Here is a 15705-nt window from a genome sequence, read left to right as displayed (position 1 = left end):
CTAATCACACCTGTGGAAAACATTAAAATCTATTTGATTGCAGGACTAAATTGAGAAGATTTAAGAGATGATTGTGATAAGAAAAATCTCCAAATTTTACAAGGCACGATCTCACTTTCCCCACTAGTTATTCATTATACCTTTATAAGATTTTTTTTTCTTCAGATATTAATGCATGGCCCCTAAATGTTTACATTGTTTTGAAAAAGTTTCTAAAAATATGTGTTAAAAGAGGTCAATATGTAACAACCTGTATATAAAAATTGTACAGTTTTAAGACAAAAAATTAAACAGAAAAATTTAAAAATATTTTTAATAAATGAATACTACATGAGAAAATGCTAATGATACAATGATTATGATAATTACAAGTGAAAATTCAATAAGACAGATATTGATTTGAAGAAAGGAGAAGAAGAAATACTTGATTCCAACTGAATTTTTCTCAAGATATCCATCATAGATTCATACACAAAACAACCTAGACCCATCTTCTGTAACCAATATGTAAACTTTGTTTATGTATCACACAATTGCATACACAAAAAAAGCAGCCCTTTTCTTTTACCTTAGCACCAACAGTTAAAAAAGAACAGACATAAATGAAACTGTTCTCAACAGGAAAAGCAAATTGCTTTTTTTTTTATCAGCCATTTTACAGATTTGTATAAAAATCATTATAAAAAAGTAGGCAGAAAAATCTAACTTTTAAGATAAAAAGACAAAGCTGAATGTTTTTTTTTGTGGAAAAATTAAGGTGTTAGAAATATTTTTGTCGAAAAATGTCATAATACTAAAACCTACATCAAGAACATTTGTATAGTAAACTCTCTCTCCTAAGAATGGAAATGGACAAATAAAAAGGTCTTAGATATTTTTTAATTAGTTAAGCAGATCTTCTTCTAATGGTAATTTTTCCTTTTTGAAGTTGAGAAATGTAGATTCTGACTTTATTGCTATCTGTTGTTCTTTTTATCCATATCTAAAATAAATATTAAACAAAAAGTTAATTTTAACATCTTTTTTATGAATTAATTGCTTAGTTACATTAAACTAACACATTAAAAAATAATTTCATGAGTTTAAAAAATTCAGCTGTAAGATGTGTCAAAACATCAGGAAGTTGTTAACAAAGAGTTGTCTTAGATTTCGAATGTAAACCTTTTGATTTTAAATTAGTGCTTTATACTTATAAATCATAGCATGTTTTTAAAACCAACAATTGACTTTCCACAATGGGACTGAACATGCTTTTCTACTAAGTTCTTTAGTTGTAACAGGCATTAAGACAACTGAATGATTTTCTTTTAGTGAGAAACAAATATAAAAATTTACAATCAATATTATAGTTTTACTAATAGTAGAAACATAATAAACAAAATAAATAAAGGCAAATGTAAACATCAATGAAACTTAAAAAAAGCTTCTACAATGCATCGAAAAAATATCAGTTCAGTGAATAGTGAAGACATGAAATTTATTATCAATATCTAAGAATAACAGCTATTGAATGGTATTTTAAATCAGGGTTTGTTGATTTAAATCACGATTTTAATCATGATTTAAATCAAATGATTTTTTTTAAAAAAATCATTGATTTAAAGCAACTAATTTTTATTGATTTCAAAAGTTAAAAAACAGTGTTTTAAATTATTGATACTTTTATTATTTTATTTTATTAGTTTTAATATTTATTTTAAATAAATTGCTGCATAAATTAATTTAAGTTAACGAAATTACTTTCTTCCTTGGTGTGTGTTAAATTCCAACACATTTGAAATTAAATTTTTAAAAATCTTTTAATTCTTGAGATTGAAAGTATAGATTAAAGTAAACATTTAATGATGTCTTAATATAGACTTGCATAGCTGTAAAAAATAATTAATAAACATGAATTTTTTTCAAAAAATAATGCAAATAATGTTAATTAAAATTCTACCTTTTGAATGAAAAAGCGTGGAATTAATATCTGCATTATATTCTATTTCATCTAGTCTTTAAATTTCAATCATGCATTTGTTTCAAAATGGTTGCTATGCATTCAAAGCTATGTACGTATTATAATGAAAAATTATTTTAGTAAGTTATAGCTTCTAAAATATTGTTATAATATAGTTTTAATATTAATTTAATTTTGATTAAACATTTATAAAGTTTTTTTAATCATGAATTAAAGTTCTTACAGTGTATTTGAATAAAAATCAAAAAAATCTGATTTAAATCAAAAAAATCTGATTTGTTTGATTTTTTTTTAAAAAATCACGAACCCTGTTTTAAATATTTATATCTATATTAAACCAAAACCTGCCGTTTTAAAATAAGTGGGGGGAAATATCATCAAAATGTGTCTTTTCACTAAAGTAGTTAAAAAAAAATATTTGTTTCACTTTTTTTTTAAAGAAAAAATTTAGGCTTTAAACTTTCAGAAATAGTACCCCTTATATTACGATAAATTGTCATAATGATATAACTGCATTATATAAAAACTATAAAAGTACTTCAACTCAAAGATTTCCTGCATATTCCCTTACGGTACACGGTGCTTCTTTTTTAATAATAACTTAGCAAAAAAAGAAGAAAAAAATTGCAGCAGAAAATAATGTTTTATACCCAGATGCACAACTATTACACCAATTTTTTTATTAATTAAAAAAATCAACTAAAACAACTATTTTTTTTAAAAAAATTCACTTTTTAAAATAAGCAAGCTTTTGAGAATTTTTAAAAATGTAAATGATGCCATTTCTAAAAGCTTTTATGACGAGAATTTTGAAATATGATTATTTAGGATTGCAGCAACAAGGAGAAATGTTAATTTGATACAGCTAAAATAGAAATTACTCTTATAAATATAGTTCTGTGCAAAATCATACATAATTATTAATATAATAATTTTTAATATTCCATAGCTTAAATTTTCACAAAATAATATATTTTAATAATCAGCAGCAATTCCAAATGATGAATTATTTCCAATGAGCTGCAGAATCGGTCTTGCCGATGAGCAGACCTAGTGCGTTCTCCAGAGGTGGTATCCACTCTTTCAGGACCACCACAATGGGGGAGATACTGTTGGTCATGTTAATTTAGACGTCTATTTTCTGCCACACTAGATGGCAGCACCGAGACTGTTTGGATGCTAAAGTGCACTAGGAATTTAATTTTGCCGGAAATGCCAAGAGCCAATAAGGCACTCCAGGGATCTTTTACATGCCGCATATTTTTAGTTATTACATAGAATAAAATTAAATAAGAGTAAAATTAACTTTGCTAAAGCTTGTATAAAATTTTGTTGCACATAAAAAGTATATTTTTTGTTAAATTTTATACTATAAAAATAACATTGACACAATAAGATAATACTGTAGAAAATCATTGTCAAAATAGGTACAATAATCCAAACAAGAAAAAAAAAAATTCCTTACTTCAGACGAACTAATGGTGCAGATTAAACCACTATTTTTGGTACCAACTTCCTTTCCTTCATAATACACTTGCTGACCACGATGATACCTAAAATAACATTTTAAACATAATCCTTATCACTCGAACGGCAAAGAAATTTATCATCAGTTAATACTTAGAAATAAACTTCATGTATATTTCTTTTTAATCACATACATAAATTTTAAAAGAGTAAGTAAAAACCATTTACCATTTTTTATCATAGTATAATTTTCCATCTTCAACTCTAACCTCTATTGAGCTTCCACGATCACTTGAACCACTTTCACAGCCTACAAGAGAAATAAGAAAAAAATTTATTGTATTGAGAATAGGACTGGGCTATAAATCGATATATCGCGACATATCGATTTAACGCCTATATCGGCAAACCGATACAGCGACTTTCATTCCAAGCGATGCATCAGAAATCTGATTTAAGCCGTCGAGTGAAGAAGACGATATAACGATATAGCGATACACGCAAGGACTTTCTCTTACGTTCCGATGCCAACTCGCGCTGTGGAAGACGATATTGTTTCGTTATGTTGAGACGGCCTTGACTGATGAGCGGTAGAATCAGAATCACTTTGGAGACCTTATATCGTTATATCACATGTTCGTTTTCGCACCATCGCGATTTGAAATCGTTTCTTGTAGATTATTTTCAATGGGATTAACTTCGTGATCGCCGTCGTAACCTTGTTCTGAACGCAATCTATTATTGAAAAGAATTTAAAGAAAAGTTTCTTCATTAATTAGGTAAGTTTTTTATTTATTTTCTGACAAAACTTTTTTTATATTTTTAAATGTAAAAATTATCGGAAATCTAATTTAAGGCACCCATAAGGAATTAAATTACAAAGTAAATAAATTTGTTAGGTTATTTTTTTTACTTTCTTTTAATTTATTAAAAACCTTTCGGATAAAACTTCTAATAATTTAATGGGCTTCTATTACTGATTTTAAATTTATAAATCTTGAGTTGTTTTTATTTTTAGAAATAAAGTTAAAACAAAACTTATTTTTTGGACATAAGTCAATAAACTTTATTTGTTCAAAAGAATTTGAAAAGTTTGGGAATTTTATTCATTTCTTTTTTTTTTTTATCAATTACTACTTCGTTTTTATTAGAGAGTAAAATCATTATTCTTTTTTAATTTTCGTTTTATATTATTAGTTAATTAGCTAAATATATTACCGAATATCACAATTCTTTTGTTTTTATTTTTAAGAATTTAATTAAGAAACTTTGCCTTACTTTGTTTTTCGTTCATAATTCGGTCATTATTTAATTCAATTTAATTATTTATATGAAATAATAATAAAAATAGTGTTTAAGAAGCATTTTTTTTCTAAAATTTTTTTAGCTCTTTGTTTTAAGCATACAAAAAATTTTTTAACGAACTTATTTTTTAAATTTTGTTCCTATGCTGTTAGGTAAATATATTGATAAATTTCACTTTTATTTATTTTTTTATTTTTAAACTAAGAAATCTTTTGTTATTTGCGTGATCATTTTTAGAAAATATAACAAAACTTGTGTTTACTTCTTCATTAAGAATTTGAACATTACGATCGAACTTAATAATTCTGTAATTATTTACGCATAATAGTACAAGCAAATATTGATTTGTTAAAAAAAGTTTCTTTTTTTAAAAAAAAAATTTTTTTTTAACACTTTGTTTTAAGTGTATAATGAATTTCTTAACAAACTTTTTTTTTAATTTTTTAAATTTTCTTTCAATAATTTCAGCTAGATATCTTTATAAAATTCCCTTTTTATTTTTAAACTGAGAAATCTTTCAGAGAACGAAAATCTTAAGAAATTATTACAAATCTTATGTTTACTTTTTAGTTTAAAATTCGAACATTTTTAATTTTAAACTTCGGCTTTTAGTCAATCTAACTTTTATTTTAATTAAAATATATTTTGAAATTTTAAAATCAGCTTTTGTTTAATAACAATATTTTTTTTCATTAAGGGTGTTTTAGGGGTTAACTTAAATTAAGACTGCTTATACCTTATAAACGATAAAGAAGTGCAAATATTTCATTCTGTATCTACACACATTTTTTCAATAAATATTTTAAGTAAGATTTGTACATCTTAGTCAATTTATTTAATATTTTTCTTTAGCAAAACATATATATTTTCAAATTTATAAATTGATTTAAATCAATATGCGTATTAAGTCTTGATAGAAATCTGACTTTCTGTGCCTTAAAGTAAATGAAATTCAAAAATACTATATCGCGATGCAAAACTGACGATATATCACGATATATAATTTCTAATATCGCCCAGTCCTAATTGAGAATAATGTTAGAGTGCAATAAAATATTTTTATTTATAAAAATTTCTACATATCAGCCATTGGATCAGTGTGAAATTTCTTGTTGTTACTAACTGTAAAATGGTATAGTTGGCTGAACTGCCCCATAAGTTAAAAAGCCCCATCACTGAAAAACTTACTTCTTCAACTGCCATTTACATCAAATAATAGTTAGGGCCCTCAGTAAAACTCATTAGTATACGTTCGTATATAACATTCTGACACTCTTTTACTAATTTAGTGATGAGTTTTGCGACATAATAGTTAACAATTTTGTAATAAGTGGAGATATTAGTATATTTTAAAAATCGATTAAAAAAACACTATAAAAACCATTTAGGAAAATTAAACATGCCTGATAAGGGCCTTTCAATTTATCACGGCACTATACGTAAACAAATTATTTAATTCCATTATAAAGTAATAAAAATGAGACAACTTGAATTTTTCTATAAAAAAGTAAGTATAGTGTAAATATATTTGCTTAATTTTCTGTTCATCCAAAAAGAGTAAGACTGTTTAGTGGTATATTCTTTATTGAGAATGTCATTGATTGTTTCTTTTCAAAATAAGTAATTGATATTTCAGGTTTTTAATTTATAAATAAAAGCTCACATTATTTAAGAAGGGAAGTTTCAATCTATTGAAATACCATCATTATAGAATATGTTTTTAAAAAAGATTTTTGGAGATAATTTCTCCTCATTCATTGGAAAATATCAATTTTTGAAATGTTACATTTTTGTTCAAAAACATTGAAAGAAACAGATCCTTGGTCTCTCTCTCTCTCTTTTTTTTTCTTCTTCAGAAAAAAAAGGATTTCAAAGTGAGTGAAACATATTCTTAACTAATCACAAAGAGAGATCTATTATTTGGCTATTTATCAAAAATTGAGTGAAAATCATAATGAATAAAGAAGGTTAGATTTAAATTATACGGCAAAAAAATATGTTTCAATGGATAATTATAAACCCCACGCTACGCTAAACTCATTAATTAATATTTATTGGTATACTATATTAAAAATACCAATTTCTGTTCCAAGTGTTTTTCTGTGAAAAAGATTTAATGTAACTAAACACAATGCTTAAGATTTTTTTCTAAAATAATTAGAGGCAAATTGATTTTACTTTGACACTGATTACATTGAATAAGATATTTAGTACAAAAATGAAAACAGATTAATGTCAACAGAATGTGTTGTAAATTATGTTGATAATATAGAAAATATGAAGAAACAATTTATACTCACTATCATGTCTTTTAGATGTTGATGCTTTGTACTAAAGAGAAGAAACAAAACAGCTATTAAAACAAATGCAGACACCTACAAACTAACATCACTTACAACTAATGCTTTGCAACACAACACTTACATTAATGAAAATCACATTACACACCATAGTCAAAGACTTTTAGTTACAAGTTATTCTCACATGAATCGAAAGTTAATTTAGTACAATATTGTGAGAATTCCTAAATTAATTTAAATAAAACTTAAATTCACATTAGAGCTAACTTAGATTAACTGATTTTGTCAAAAAAATTTGTTATACAATTGTTTGCAAGATCAATTTAAGAACTTACATATACCTAAATAATAGTATCAAAAATAAATTCATTTAAAAATTCATAAAAAAATAACTGATGAAAAAAATAAAAGAATTTTGTACTAAAATTCTAATTTCTTACTTTATTCATTGACCTGAGGTCATCCATTATTTCACTTTCATCCAAGAGAAAATTAATTGAAGGTAATAAACTACTAAGGAAGTTAACATTACATAATAATATTCACTATATAACATTGCAATTTCAAAAATGCTTAAAGCAAATAAATATCAGTTAAAAAGTAAAATTATATTTTCAAATTAAGCAATGAATTTTGGAACTGCAAAGTTTAGAACTATTCTACTGACATAATAGGCAAGTATAAGAGACATATGGCCTAAATCCAGGTTTTTTTGTAGGAAAATTGAAAGAAAAATATTTAAATTTGTGAAAATTTAAATCTTTTTAATCTTTCTAGTTTAAATGAAACAAAAAAATCTAAAACCTAGAATTTAAAAAAAAAAATGTGGCTAATAGAAAGAAGAAAAAATTTCTTTTCTTTAAAAAAAAAAAAGAATAAATTTTTTTATTCAAACATAAATAACATAAGATAAATAAATTCATTTGCAAATTCATTAGCTTTCAGTGAAAAAGTAGACTGGGAAAGTTAAAACACAGACTGAATTTCATAATAATTAAAAACAAAATTGTTAATGAAGTAAAATTTTTACTTTATTAACAATTATTAATCACATTAAGCTAATAATCACATTAAGCTAATAATCACATTAAGTTAATAATAACTTTAAGTTACTTGATTTGTAGATTGATATTGTTTACAATATCTGAAAATTATTTTGCATTTTTGTCTTGTAATCTTTTATATTGAAATGGGAACCAAACTTCTGATCTCTGATGGGATTATGGCTGCTCTTCGATACTATATGAAGCATATTTATATATAAGAAGCATATTTAAAATAATCTGCCTGGATTAAGATTGTATATTAGTACCTGATAATTTGATTAAAACTTATTTAAGCGTTCCTATTAATATTTTGCACACTGGACATAAACATTTGCACTTCAGTGAGTAGATTTCACTGAAAAGTTTTTTTTAATTTTTCAATATATTATTTATTAACAAAACTTTGAATTTTTTAATATTTTTTAAAATTACATTAAGCAAAAATATAATTTTTGAAATAAAACATAGAAAATAAAACTCACACTAAAAAGGTTTAGGTAAATAATACCAAAATAAATAAATAAATAGGAAATATTTGCAAAACAATAAAATATGATAAACGCTGAAAGGATATTTTGAAGGGTTTTTCTTTTCTTCTCAGGAACTGGTAAAGGATCATTCGGTCTACGTCGCAGTTTTCTAGTTGTGACAGGTTTAGTTTCCATTGAATCTGGAATTCAATTTAGTCCATTTTAGTTTATTCTCAAAAAAAAATTTAAATAATTGTTTAATAAAAGTTTTTAAAAAAAAACCTATTTAGAAAAAAAGAAGATAATGAATTGAAACAATTTATTTAAAATACAATTCACAATTATTGCTTGTCATTATAAAAATAACCAAGCACTGCATAATATAATCAAATAAAGTTGAATGGTAAAGAAAGCTTATTTATTATCATGAAATAAGCTAGAAATACAGTATTAGTGACAAGTCTGTAGTATTATCAGTACATAGTACATGTCAATTATACCAATATATACAAAACGTTTCATATATGATGCAGTTTTTTTTTAAATAAATAAAAATGGATGTTGGTGAATTAATAGAATTTCCTTAATTTGACTTTATAATTTCAAGCAACACAAGAAATAAAAAAATAATTAATTACAGAAAATAATTGAACATAAAAGTGTTAATCTCAAAACTAAAATTTTACACTAATAATTTACATACTTTTAAAAACAAGCAACTTTTCTGAGTAACTAAATTGAGTTTTTCTAGAGGTTATTTCTTATCAACACATCATCTTATATTAAATTTCAGTAAAATCTGATTTACTTACCACCTGTAAGCTCCATTGTATTACGCTCATGCTCAATTAATCGTTTTTTCTCCTCTAAATCTGATATTAAATTTTCTCGTAATTCAACTTTTTTATCTTCAAACTCTTTATGAGCTGCTTCTTTTTCAAGAATATAATCACGCTCAATTCTTTCCAGCTGGAAAAAAAAAACTCACTCTTCATTCACATATAGAAAATAAAAACTCAACCAGTTAAAAAGAATATAATTTTAAATATTTCATTGTTGAATTAAAATAGAAAATCATTTTTCAATGCAGAAGTTCTGTTAATTTGCATATTATTTTCATTGTTATTAAAAAGCATTTTGTTTTTCTTACTCAAGTTTTCTTCCTTAAGGATTAATTTCTTAGCTTTGAAAAGAAAAGACTATAACATGACTAAGAGAAAAAAAGTGCTTATTTAAAAATAAAAAAAAATATTAACATACATACTAATCTGATATAAATATGTCTTGTATAATTATCTTGCATAATAATCTTGTATAATAACGTCTCATTTAAAAAAAAAGCTTTCCAAGATAAATTTGACTTTACTTCTTTGTCAAATATTCTACATAAGCAATTCATAATAGTAAAGAAACACTTTACAGGGTTCCTACTCAATTTCAGAAAAAAATTCCCTGACTTTTCCAAGAATATCAGCTAAATATCAACGAAAATTCATACCATATTTTATCTATACCATCCAATTTTTCATCTGAAAGATTTTTTTTATTTGTAATGCGAAATATTAGATTTCGTGAGCAAAAATATATAATAGAATGAGTATGGAAGCATGGATAACTTCCCCTAGAAAGTGGAAATTTCATAAAAGAATTTTAGTAGATGTTAGAATTATTTAACTCAAATTTTAATAACTGATTACTGTTACTGACAATTCTAAGACAGGTTATTTTCCAGGCAGAATGTAGGAATTTTCCAGATTTTTTGTAAAACAATTGCAACTTTTCCTGATTATTCACTTGTTTTAGATTTAAAATAACAACTCAAGATGTTCCCTGACTTGTGAGAGCCCAGCTTTATGATAGGATTAGTAGCTATATAAGGAATAATTTATGAAGCAATAGTGTAAAAAACTAGTTTCATTTAATATTTTATTTTCATAATCTGCAAACATACACAAAGCAGTTACCATCAACCTGCAAATCTTAGAATAGCGATGAATCGTTGCTTAAAAAAAAGACTAATATGTTTGTTTCTACAATTAACGCAGCATGGTAAAAGAGTTTTACCAACAAATTATACACAAAAAAAAAAACGTCCAATATTTTGCAATGTCGTGTCTTTAACTAAGTTTTATTAAGTTAAATAACAGAAATTAAGTAAAATAATCACTAAAATATTTAAAACTCAAATATTATTTTCTTATAAAAGTATGTTCTTAGTAGTTCTTATTTACATGCTAGTTTTCTTTTTCTTTTCTTTTTTTCTTACTTAGAATTTTTTTCTTCATAGTTTTTCAACTGTTTCTAAAATTAAGTATAGAAATTGCTTCAAAATATTAACTTACAAGATTTTAATTTCCTCTAAATATTTTTTAACTAGATAAATGTAATTATCATAATGTTATAAAATAATAGTTTTTAAGTTGATTGTAATTTTGATAATAAAGTTGAAATTTCAATTATAATTTTAGCACATTTCTTATAGAAAACATGCAAGGTAAAATATAACTTTAGCCTTAGCTTTAACGAGAAATTTATGAAAGTTAAAAGAGTATTTGGGATCACATAAAAACTGATAAAAAAAAAAGAAGGAAAAAAAAAAAAGCAATCATTAATTTTTAAGTTACAAGAGACAATTTTTATTTTAAAAATAACTAAGATTAGAACTAGACATTTAACCCCACTAAACAAAAATATGAAATTATTTAACAGATTTGAAAAATATTTCTTGAAATGCTATTGTAACACAAAGTAAAAAAAGCTGAAAATTTTATGTGCAAAAACTCGATATCACAATACCAATTTATAAACTATACATGTTTAATACAATTTTCTGAATTAAGATTTGTTATTTAAATTACCTAATAATAAAAAATATCACACCTTTATTCACACTAATTTAAGGGAAAACTTAGTTCTTACAAGGATCACATTATTGAATTTTAAAATTAAATGAATATGATTAACATGAATATGATATTGGATTTTAATAATACGAAAATACAAATCGTGATATTGGATTTTAAGAATGCGAAAATAAAAATCGCTATATTGGACTTTTAAGTCGCATAAATACAAATAATGAAGCATGATTTATTTATTGCCTGCCTACATTCAATTTTAAACTCGCATGAATACAATCACAATACTAATTTTAAAAACACATAAACACAAATCACGAAATTGAATTTTTTTAATCACTTAAATACAAATAATCATGTATGATTTTTAAATTGCGTGAATACGATTCAAGTTGTGTAACTTTTAAATCAGGTTGATTCAAATATCGATGCATGATATTAAAAGCATGTGAATATGAATTGTGATATTAGCAGATTACAGAGTAGTTTGAGATATTAAAAATTTCTAAAATCCTACAATCCTAAAGAATCAAATTGGCGAAAGAATAACATTAATGAAACGTCTCTTTAACACGATTTAGCAAAAGTTTCGAAATTTAAATTTTAAATTGATGAACTCTGTGGAACTTTAGTCAGATCATAAGTTTTGATACGCTAAGTCCGTCAATCTAAGGTCTAAAAATAAGCGGATTTATGCCAAATTTGTGGAAAATCCCATGCCCTGCTCCGAGTTTTTAGACCCAGAAGGATAATACGAAAAACTTGGAATACAATCATTGCTATAATAAGTAAGTAATTAGAGCCATCAAATCATACAGGTTTTATTTAAAAAAAATTACCTCTATTGTTTCAAATATCTGCGTCATAAGAATTCGATGATCATAATTTTGTTCTAACTTTTTCAAGCGCTTTAAATAATCTGGATGAACTCCTTCATTTAACTGCTGCAATTGTTTCTTCAAATTGGCCAGTTTATCTTGATACATTCTAGAAAGAAAAGCATTATAAATAAAAAAGGTTTTAATAAGTGCCAACAAATTTAGAATAAGAACTTCATTCTACTAATTAAGAATAAAATTTAAAAATCTATCCTTCCCTTTCAATTAATAAATATTTTAAATACAAAATACTTACATTTTTAAATCTAATAATATTGATGTAAATCTCAATGCTCGAATTAAATTTAGGACAGTCAAATATTAGGGCAAATTGGATAGTCTGGAAGACTTTTTAAGTGTAAACTAAGTCAAATGTCGCCGATTTTCTAAATTATTTCCATTTATTTATTATTCTACGTAGTTTGCCAAAATTCAGGTTTTTAAGGAAAAAAACCAGCCCACAAGCAAATATTTCTTGAGATATGGCGAAATATGCAAAAGTAAAGTTAGCATTAAAGGGTCCAAACTTTGAACCGCTCTCCTGACCAAACTATAGGGACCATATTTCCCAGATTGCGGCTACTCCCTGTACTTTGAAGGTCAGAAATCCGAATCCATCAAAATAAGGTATGTTTATTAAAAGAAAATAAGTTTATATGCCTGATTTCTTAACTTAAAATATTGTCTGCATTAAATAGTTAGAACATTTAAATTCCAATCCTTAAACCAGGGATGGGCAAACTTTTTTGGTCGAGGGCAAAATATTGAGGATAAAAAGTTTGGTGGGCCGAGTAGATACTTCTAAAAAAATAATAAACGTATACAAGTTTTAATTTAAATATTTAATGAAATTGCGATTTCATTTTTAAAAGTTCCTTATATTGAGGTTCGAAGTGAGATGTGCTTATTTTAAGAAACGAGGCTAAATGCTTGCCTGTTAATCTACTTCTGAAAGGATTTTTTATAAGGTTTATAGTTGAAAACACTTGTTCACATATATAAGATGAAGCAAACATAATGCTGATTTTCTGGGTTTTACAATGACATGATATGTGTGCAATCTTTCCATACGCTATAAATAATGTTACAACTCGCGCCGACAGAAAAATCCGCTGCTTCGAGCTTATAATTTCGTGGTTTACCACATGTGAAGTACAATTCACCTATATTAGTTTCCATATGTGTGCTCCTCGAGAAAGACAAACGCTCGTTGGAGCCAATCTACGGCTATTCTATAAAGAACTTCTGCTTTCAACATTTTATATTGAAGCTGTCCGTATTCCATGTTGTGCTATTTCCATCAATTTATATTTTGTAGAACAAAAATAGGGTAAGTAAAAAGGTCATCAGTAGCTTTAAACATAGTAGACAGGAAAATAGATGTATAATGTATCTTGTTTATATTCACCACGGATCGGCAAGTTAAAATTCTATTCGCGGGCCGGATAAAACGTTCCGGCGGGCCACAATTGGCCCGCGGGCCGTAGTTTGCCCATCCCTGCCTTAAACCATAAGGATTGAGTCCTAGAACGTGAAGATCCAATCATTAAATCAAAAGTTATTTAGGGTGATTTGTCTTTTTTTTGGCACACTGTACACCAAAAAATAAGAAAAAATATTTTCTCTTCCATTGATATAATATATAAGTTTCGTGACTACACATTTGCAGTACATTGAAGGCGTGGCCAGAGTGATTAATGAGCTATTATTCGTAACAGCTAGTTCAAATATTAGTAATATGTAACTATTATTAACTCTCAGCTAGAGAGGCATTTACATTACTTTCATTGACAAACCAATGAAAATTTGTACCAATTAGATTCAAAAAATTAGTGGCAGTTGATCCTTGTTTCTTTATTAATTAATTAACGTCAAATGTGATAGTCAGGAATTGCTACAAACTACCGTTTTTCGTTTTGTGGAACACTATGCACTACACTAATCCTTTTATAAAGAAGCACACTACACCACAAACTACAAAAAAAAAAAAAAAAAAAAATGCAGCAATTACACAAGTTTTGCTACTAATGCACTACTTCCGTTCTGTTCCATTGGTTATGTTTTATTAAAATATCAAGAACATTGGGTGCCAGCAACTACTTTTTAGATGATACAATGATCTACGGCTAAACGGAATAACCCAGAATCAGAAAATTTATATATTACAATTAAATAAATAAAAGAACCAATGAGCTGGTAAAGGTTAAAAGTAAGAAATTTTTATAAAATTCAGAAGGTAAAGCACATACTGTTCCTTGATTTCAGTATATTCTTCCTCTTGCTTCACCATATCAGTCTCACTAGCATCTTCTGTATCTAAAAATGTAGAATAAAATATTAAAAAGCAAATAATAATATAAATTTATATTATTCAAATCGTACTTCCACAGATCAGAATAAGGAAATCTCTCCATTTCTAGATATGCCCAATTAAGGAAAATATGATATTTGAAGGGAGTACTAATCTCAAAATTTTGACACCGGCCAGCAGGAAGTGCAAAAATAAAAATCGCAGAAAGAAACCAACTCGTAGCTATCCCAGGTCAAATTGCTATGTGTTCTTTTTCCTAAATTTTGATGAGTTAAAAATTCTTTTGATGCCTTAGTAATTACAGTTGATGCGAATAGCTACAGATATGAAAATATCTCCTATTTTGAACAGCATAGGCATGATGATGATGTCTTCTTGTTAAATACAGTTTGTCTACAGAAAGAATTTCTCTCGCATAGAAGATACGATATCTGCTAATATGGAAACAAGAAATAATGCATTTAAAAGAAGGGTGCTTCTCTCTCCAGATTCCCTTTCTCTCTCAACCTCCATGAGCCAAAATCTGTCTCAAATAACCTGTCAAAAATCAATTTAAATAGCCTTCTTAAATATCTCTGTCATCTGTATTACTAAATATATTTTTAATCAATACCTTCATCAGATTCATTTTCATTCTTTTCGGCAGCTTCATAATCACTCTCCTCATCTAAGTCTAAATCATATTCACTCATTATGCTTTTCATATAAACCTATAGAGAGGCAAATTATGTAAGATTAATGAAAGAAAGAAATAAAATAAAAAAATTTACAAGAAAAATACTTATATAACAATCTTTAGAAACTTACTTTCACACACACATAAAAGAAAATATTTCAAAACAACGAAATGTATTCTCAATAAAATAATTCCTAGGATCAGTTGATTAGTAAATATATAATTAGTTTAAAATTTCTATTTGATTGGAAAACACAGATCAAATTTAAAAAATTTTTTCGTCTATAACTTTTTTTTACACTTCCTATAAACAAAGCTTTATTCACTTCAGTTTTTTAATGAAATAAGCTGCTGTCGTGTGAGTTTAGCTTAAGGCTTTGTGAATTATAATTATCAATGAAAGCAAATGTAGATTTAAAAAGGAGATATTGAAA

General features: G+C 25.9%; 1 protein-coding gene across 2 annotated transcripts; it reads right to left on the bottom strand.

Annotated features, from left to right (window-relative positions):
- Positions 1-295: 295 nt before the first annotated feature.
- On the bottom strand, positions 296-15615 carry LOC107445961 (sin3 histone deacetylase corepressor complex component SDS3). Of its 2 annotated transcripts, none has more exons than XM_016060478.4 (11): positions 15403-15615; positions 15209-15305; positions 14534-14600; positions 12246-12393; positions 9361-9517; positions 8653-8748; positions 7473-7534; positions 7033-7063; positions 3656-3737; positions 3426-3513; positions 296-982 (listed from the first exon to the last, which is right to left on the bottom strand). In XM_016060478.4, the coding sequence occupies exons 2-11, from the start codon at positions 15297-15299 to the stop codon at positions 887-889; spliced, it is 918 nt and encodes a 305-aa protein (XP_015915964.2). In that variant the 5' UTR covers positions 15300-15305; positions 15403-15615; the 3' UTR covers positions 296-886. The 2 variants fall into 2 exon arrangements, with proteins under 2 accessions (XP_015915964.2, XP_015915963.2); XM_016060477.5 differs by having other exon boundaries at positions 7473-7537; positions 15403-15583.
- Positions 15616-15705: the final 90 nt, after the last annotated feature.

Source organism: Parasteatoda tepidariorum, chromosome 8 (genome assembly GCF_982258835.1).
Source record: "Parasteatoda tepidariorum strain Cologne lab strain chromosome 8, Ptep-v5.0, whole genome shotgun sequence".
Lineage (NCBI taxonomy): Eukaryota > Metazoa > Arthropoda > Arachnida > Araneae > Theridiidae > Parasteatoda > Parasteatoda tepidariorum.
This window is presented reverse-complemented; position numbering and strand designations above follow the sequence as displayed.

Excerpts from the sequence above, each read along its gene's own strand:
- LOC107445961 (XM_016060477.5), bottom strand. The coding sequence starts at position 15,299 with ATGAAAAGCATAATGAGTGAATATGATTTAGACTTAGATGAGGAGAGT. Across the intron at positions 3,514-3,655 it reads TTATACTATGATAAAAAATG|GTATCATCGTGGTCAGCAAG; the intron begins GTAAATGGTTTT and ends ATGTTATTTTAG. Across the intron at positions 983-3,425 it reads GCACCATTAGTTCGTCTGAA|ATATGGATAAAAAGAACAAC; the intron begins GTAAGGAATTTT and ends TATTTATTTTAG.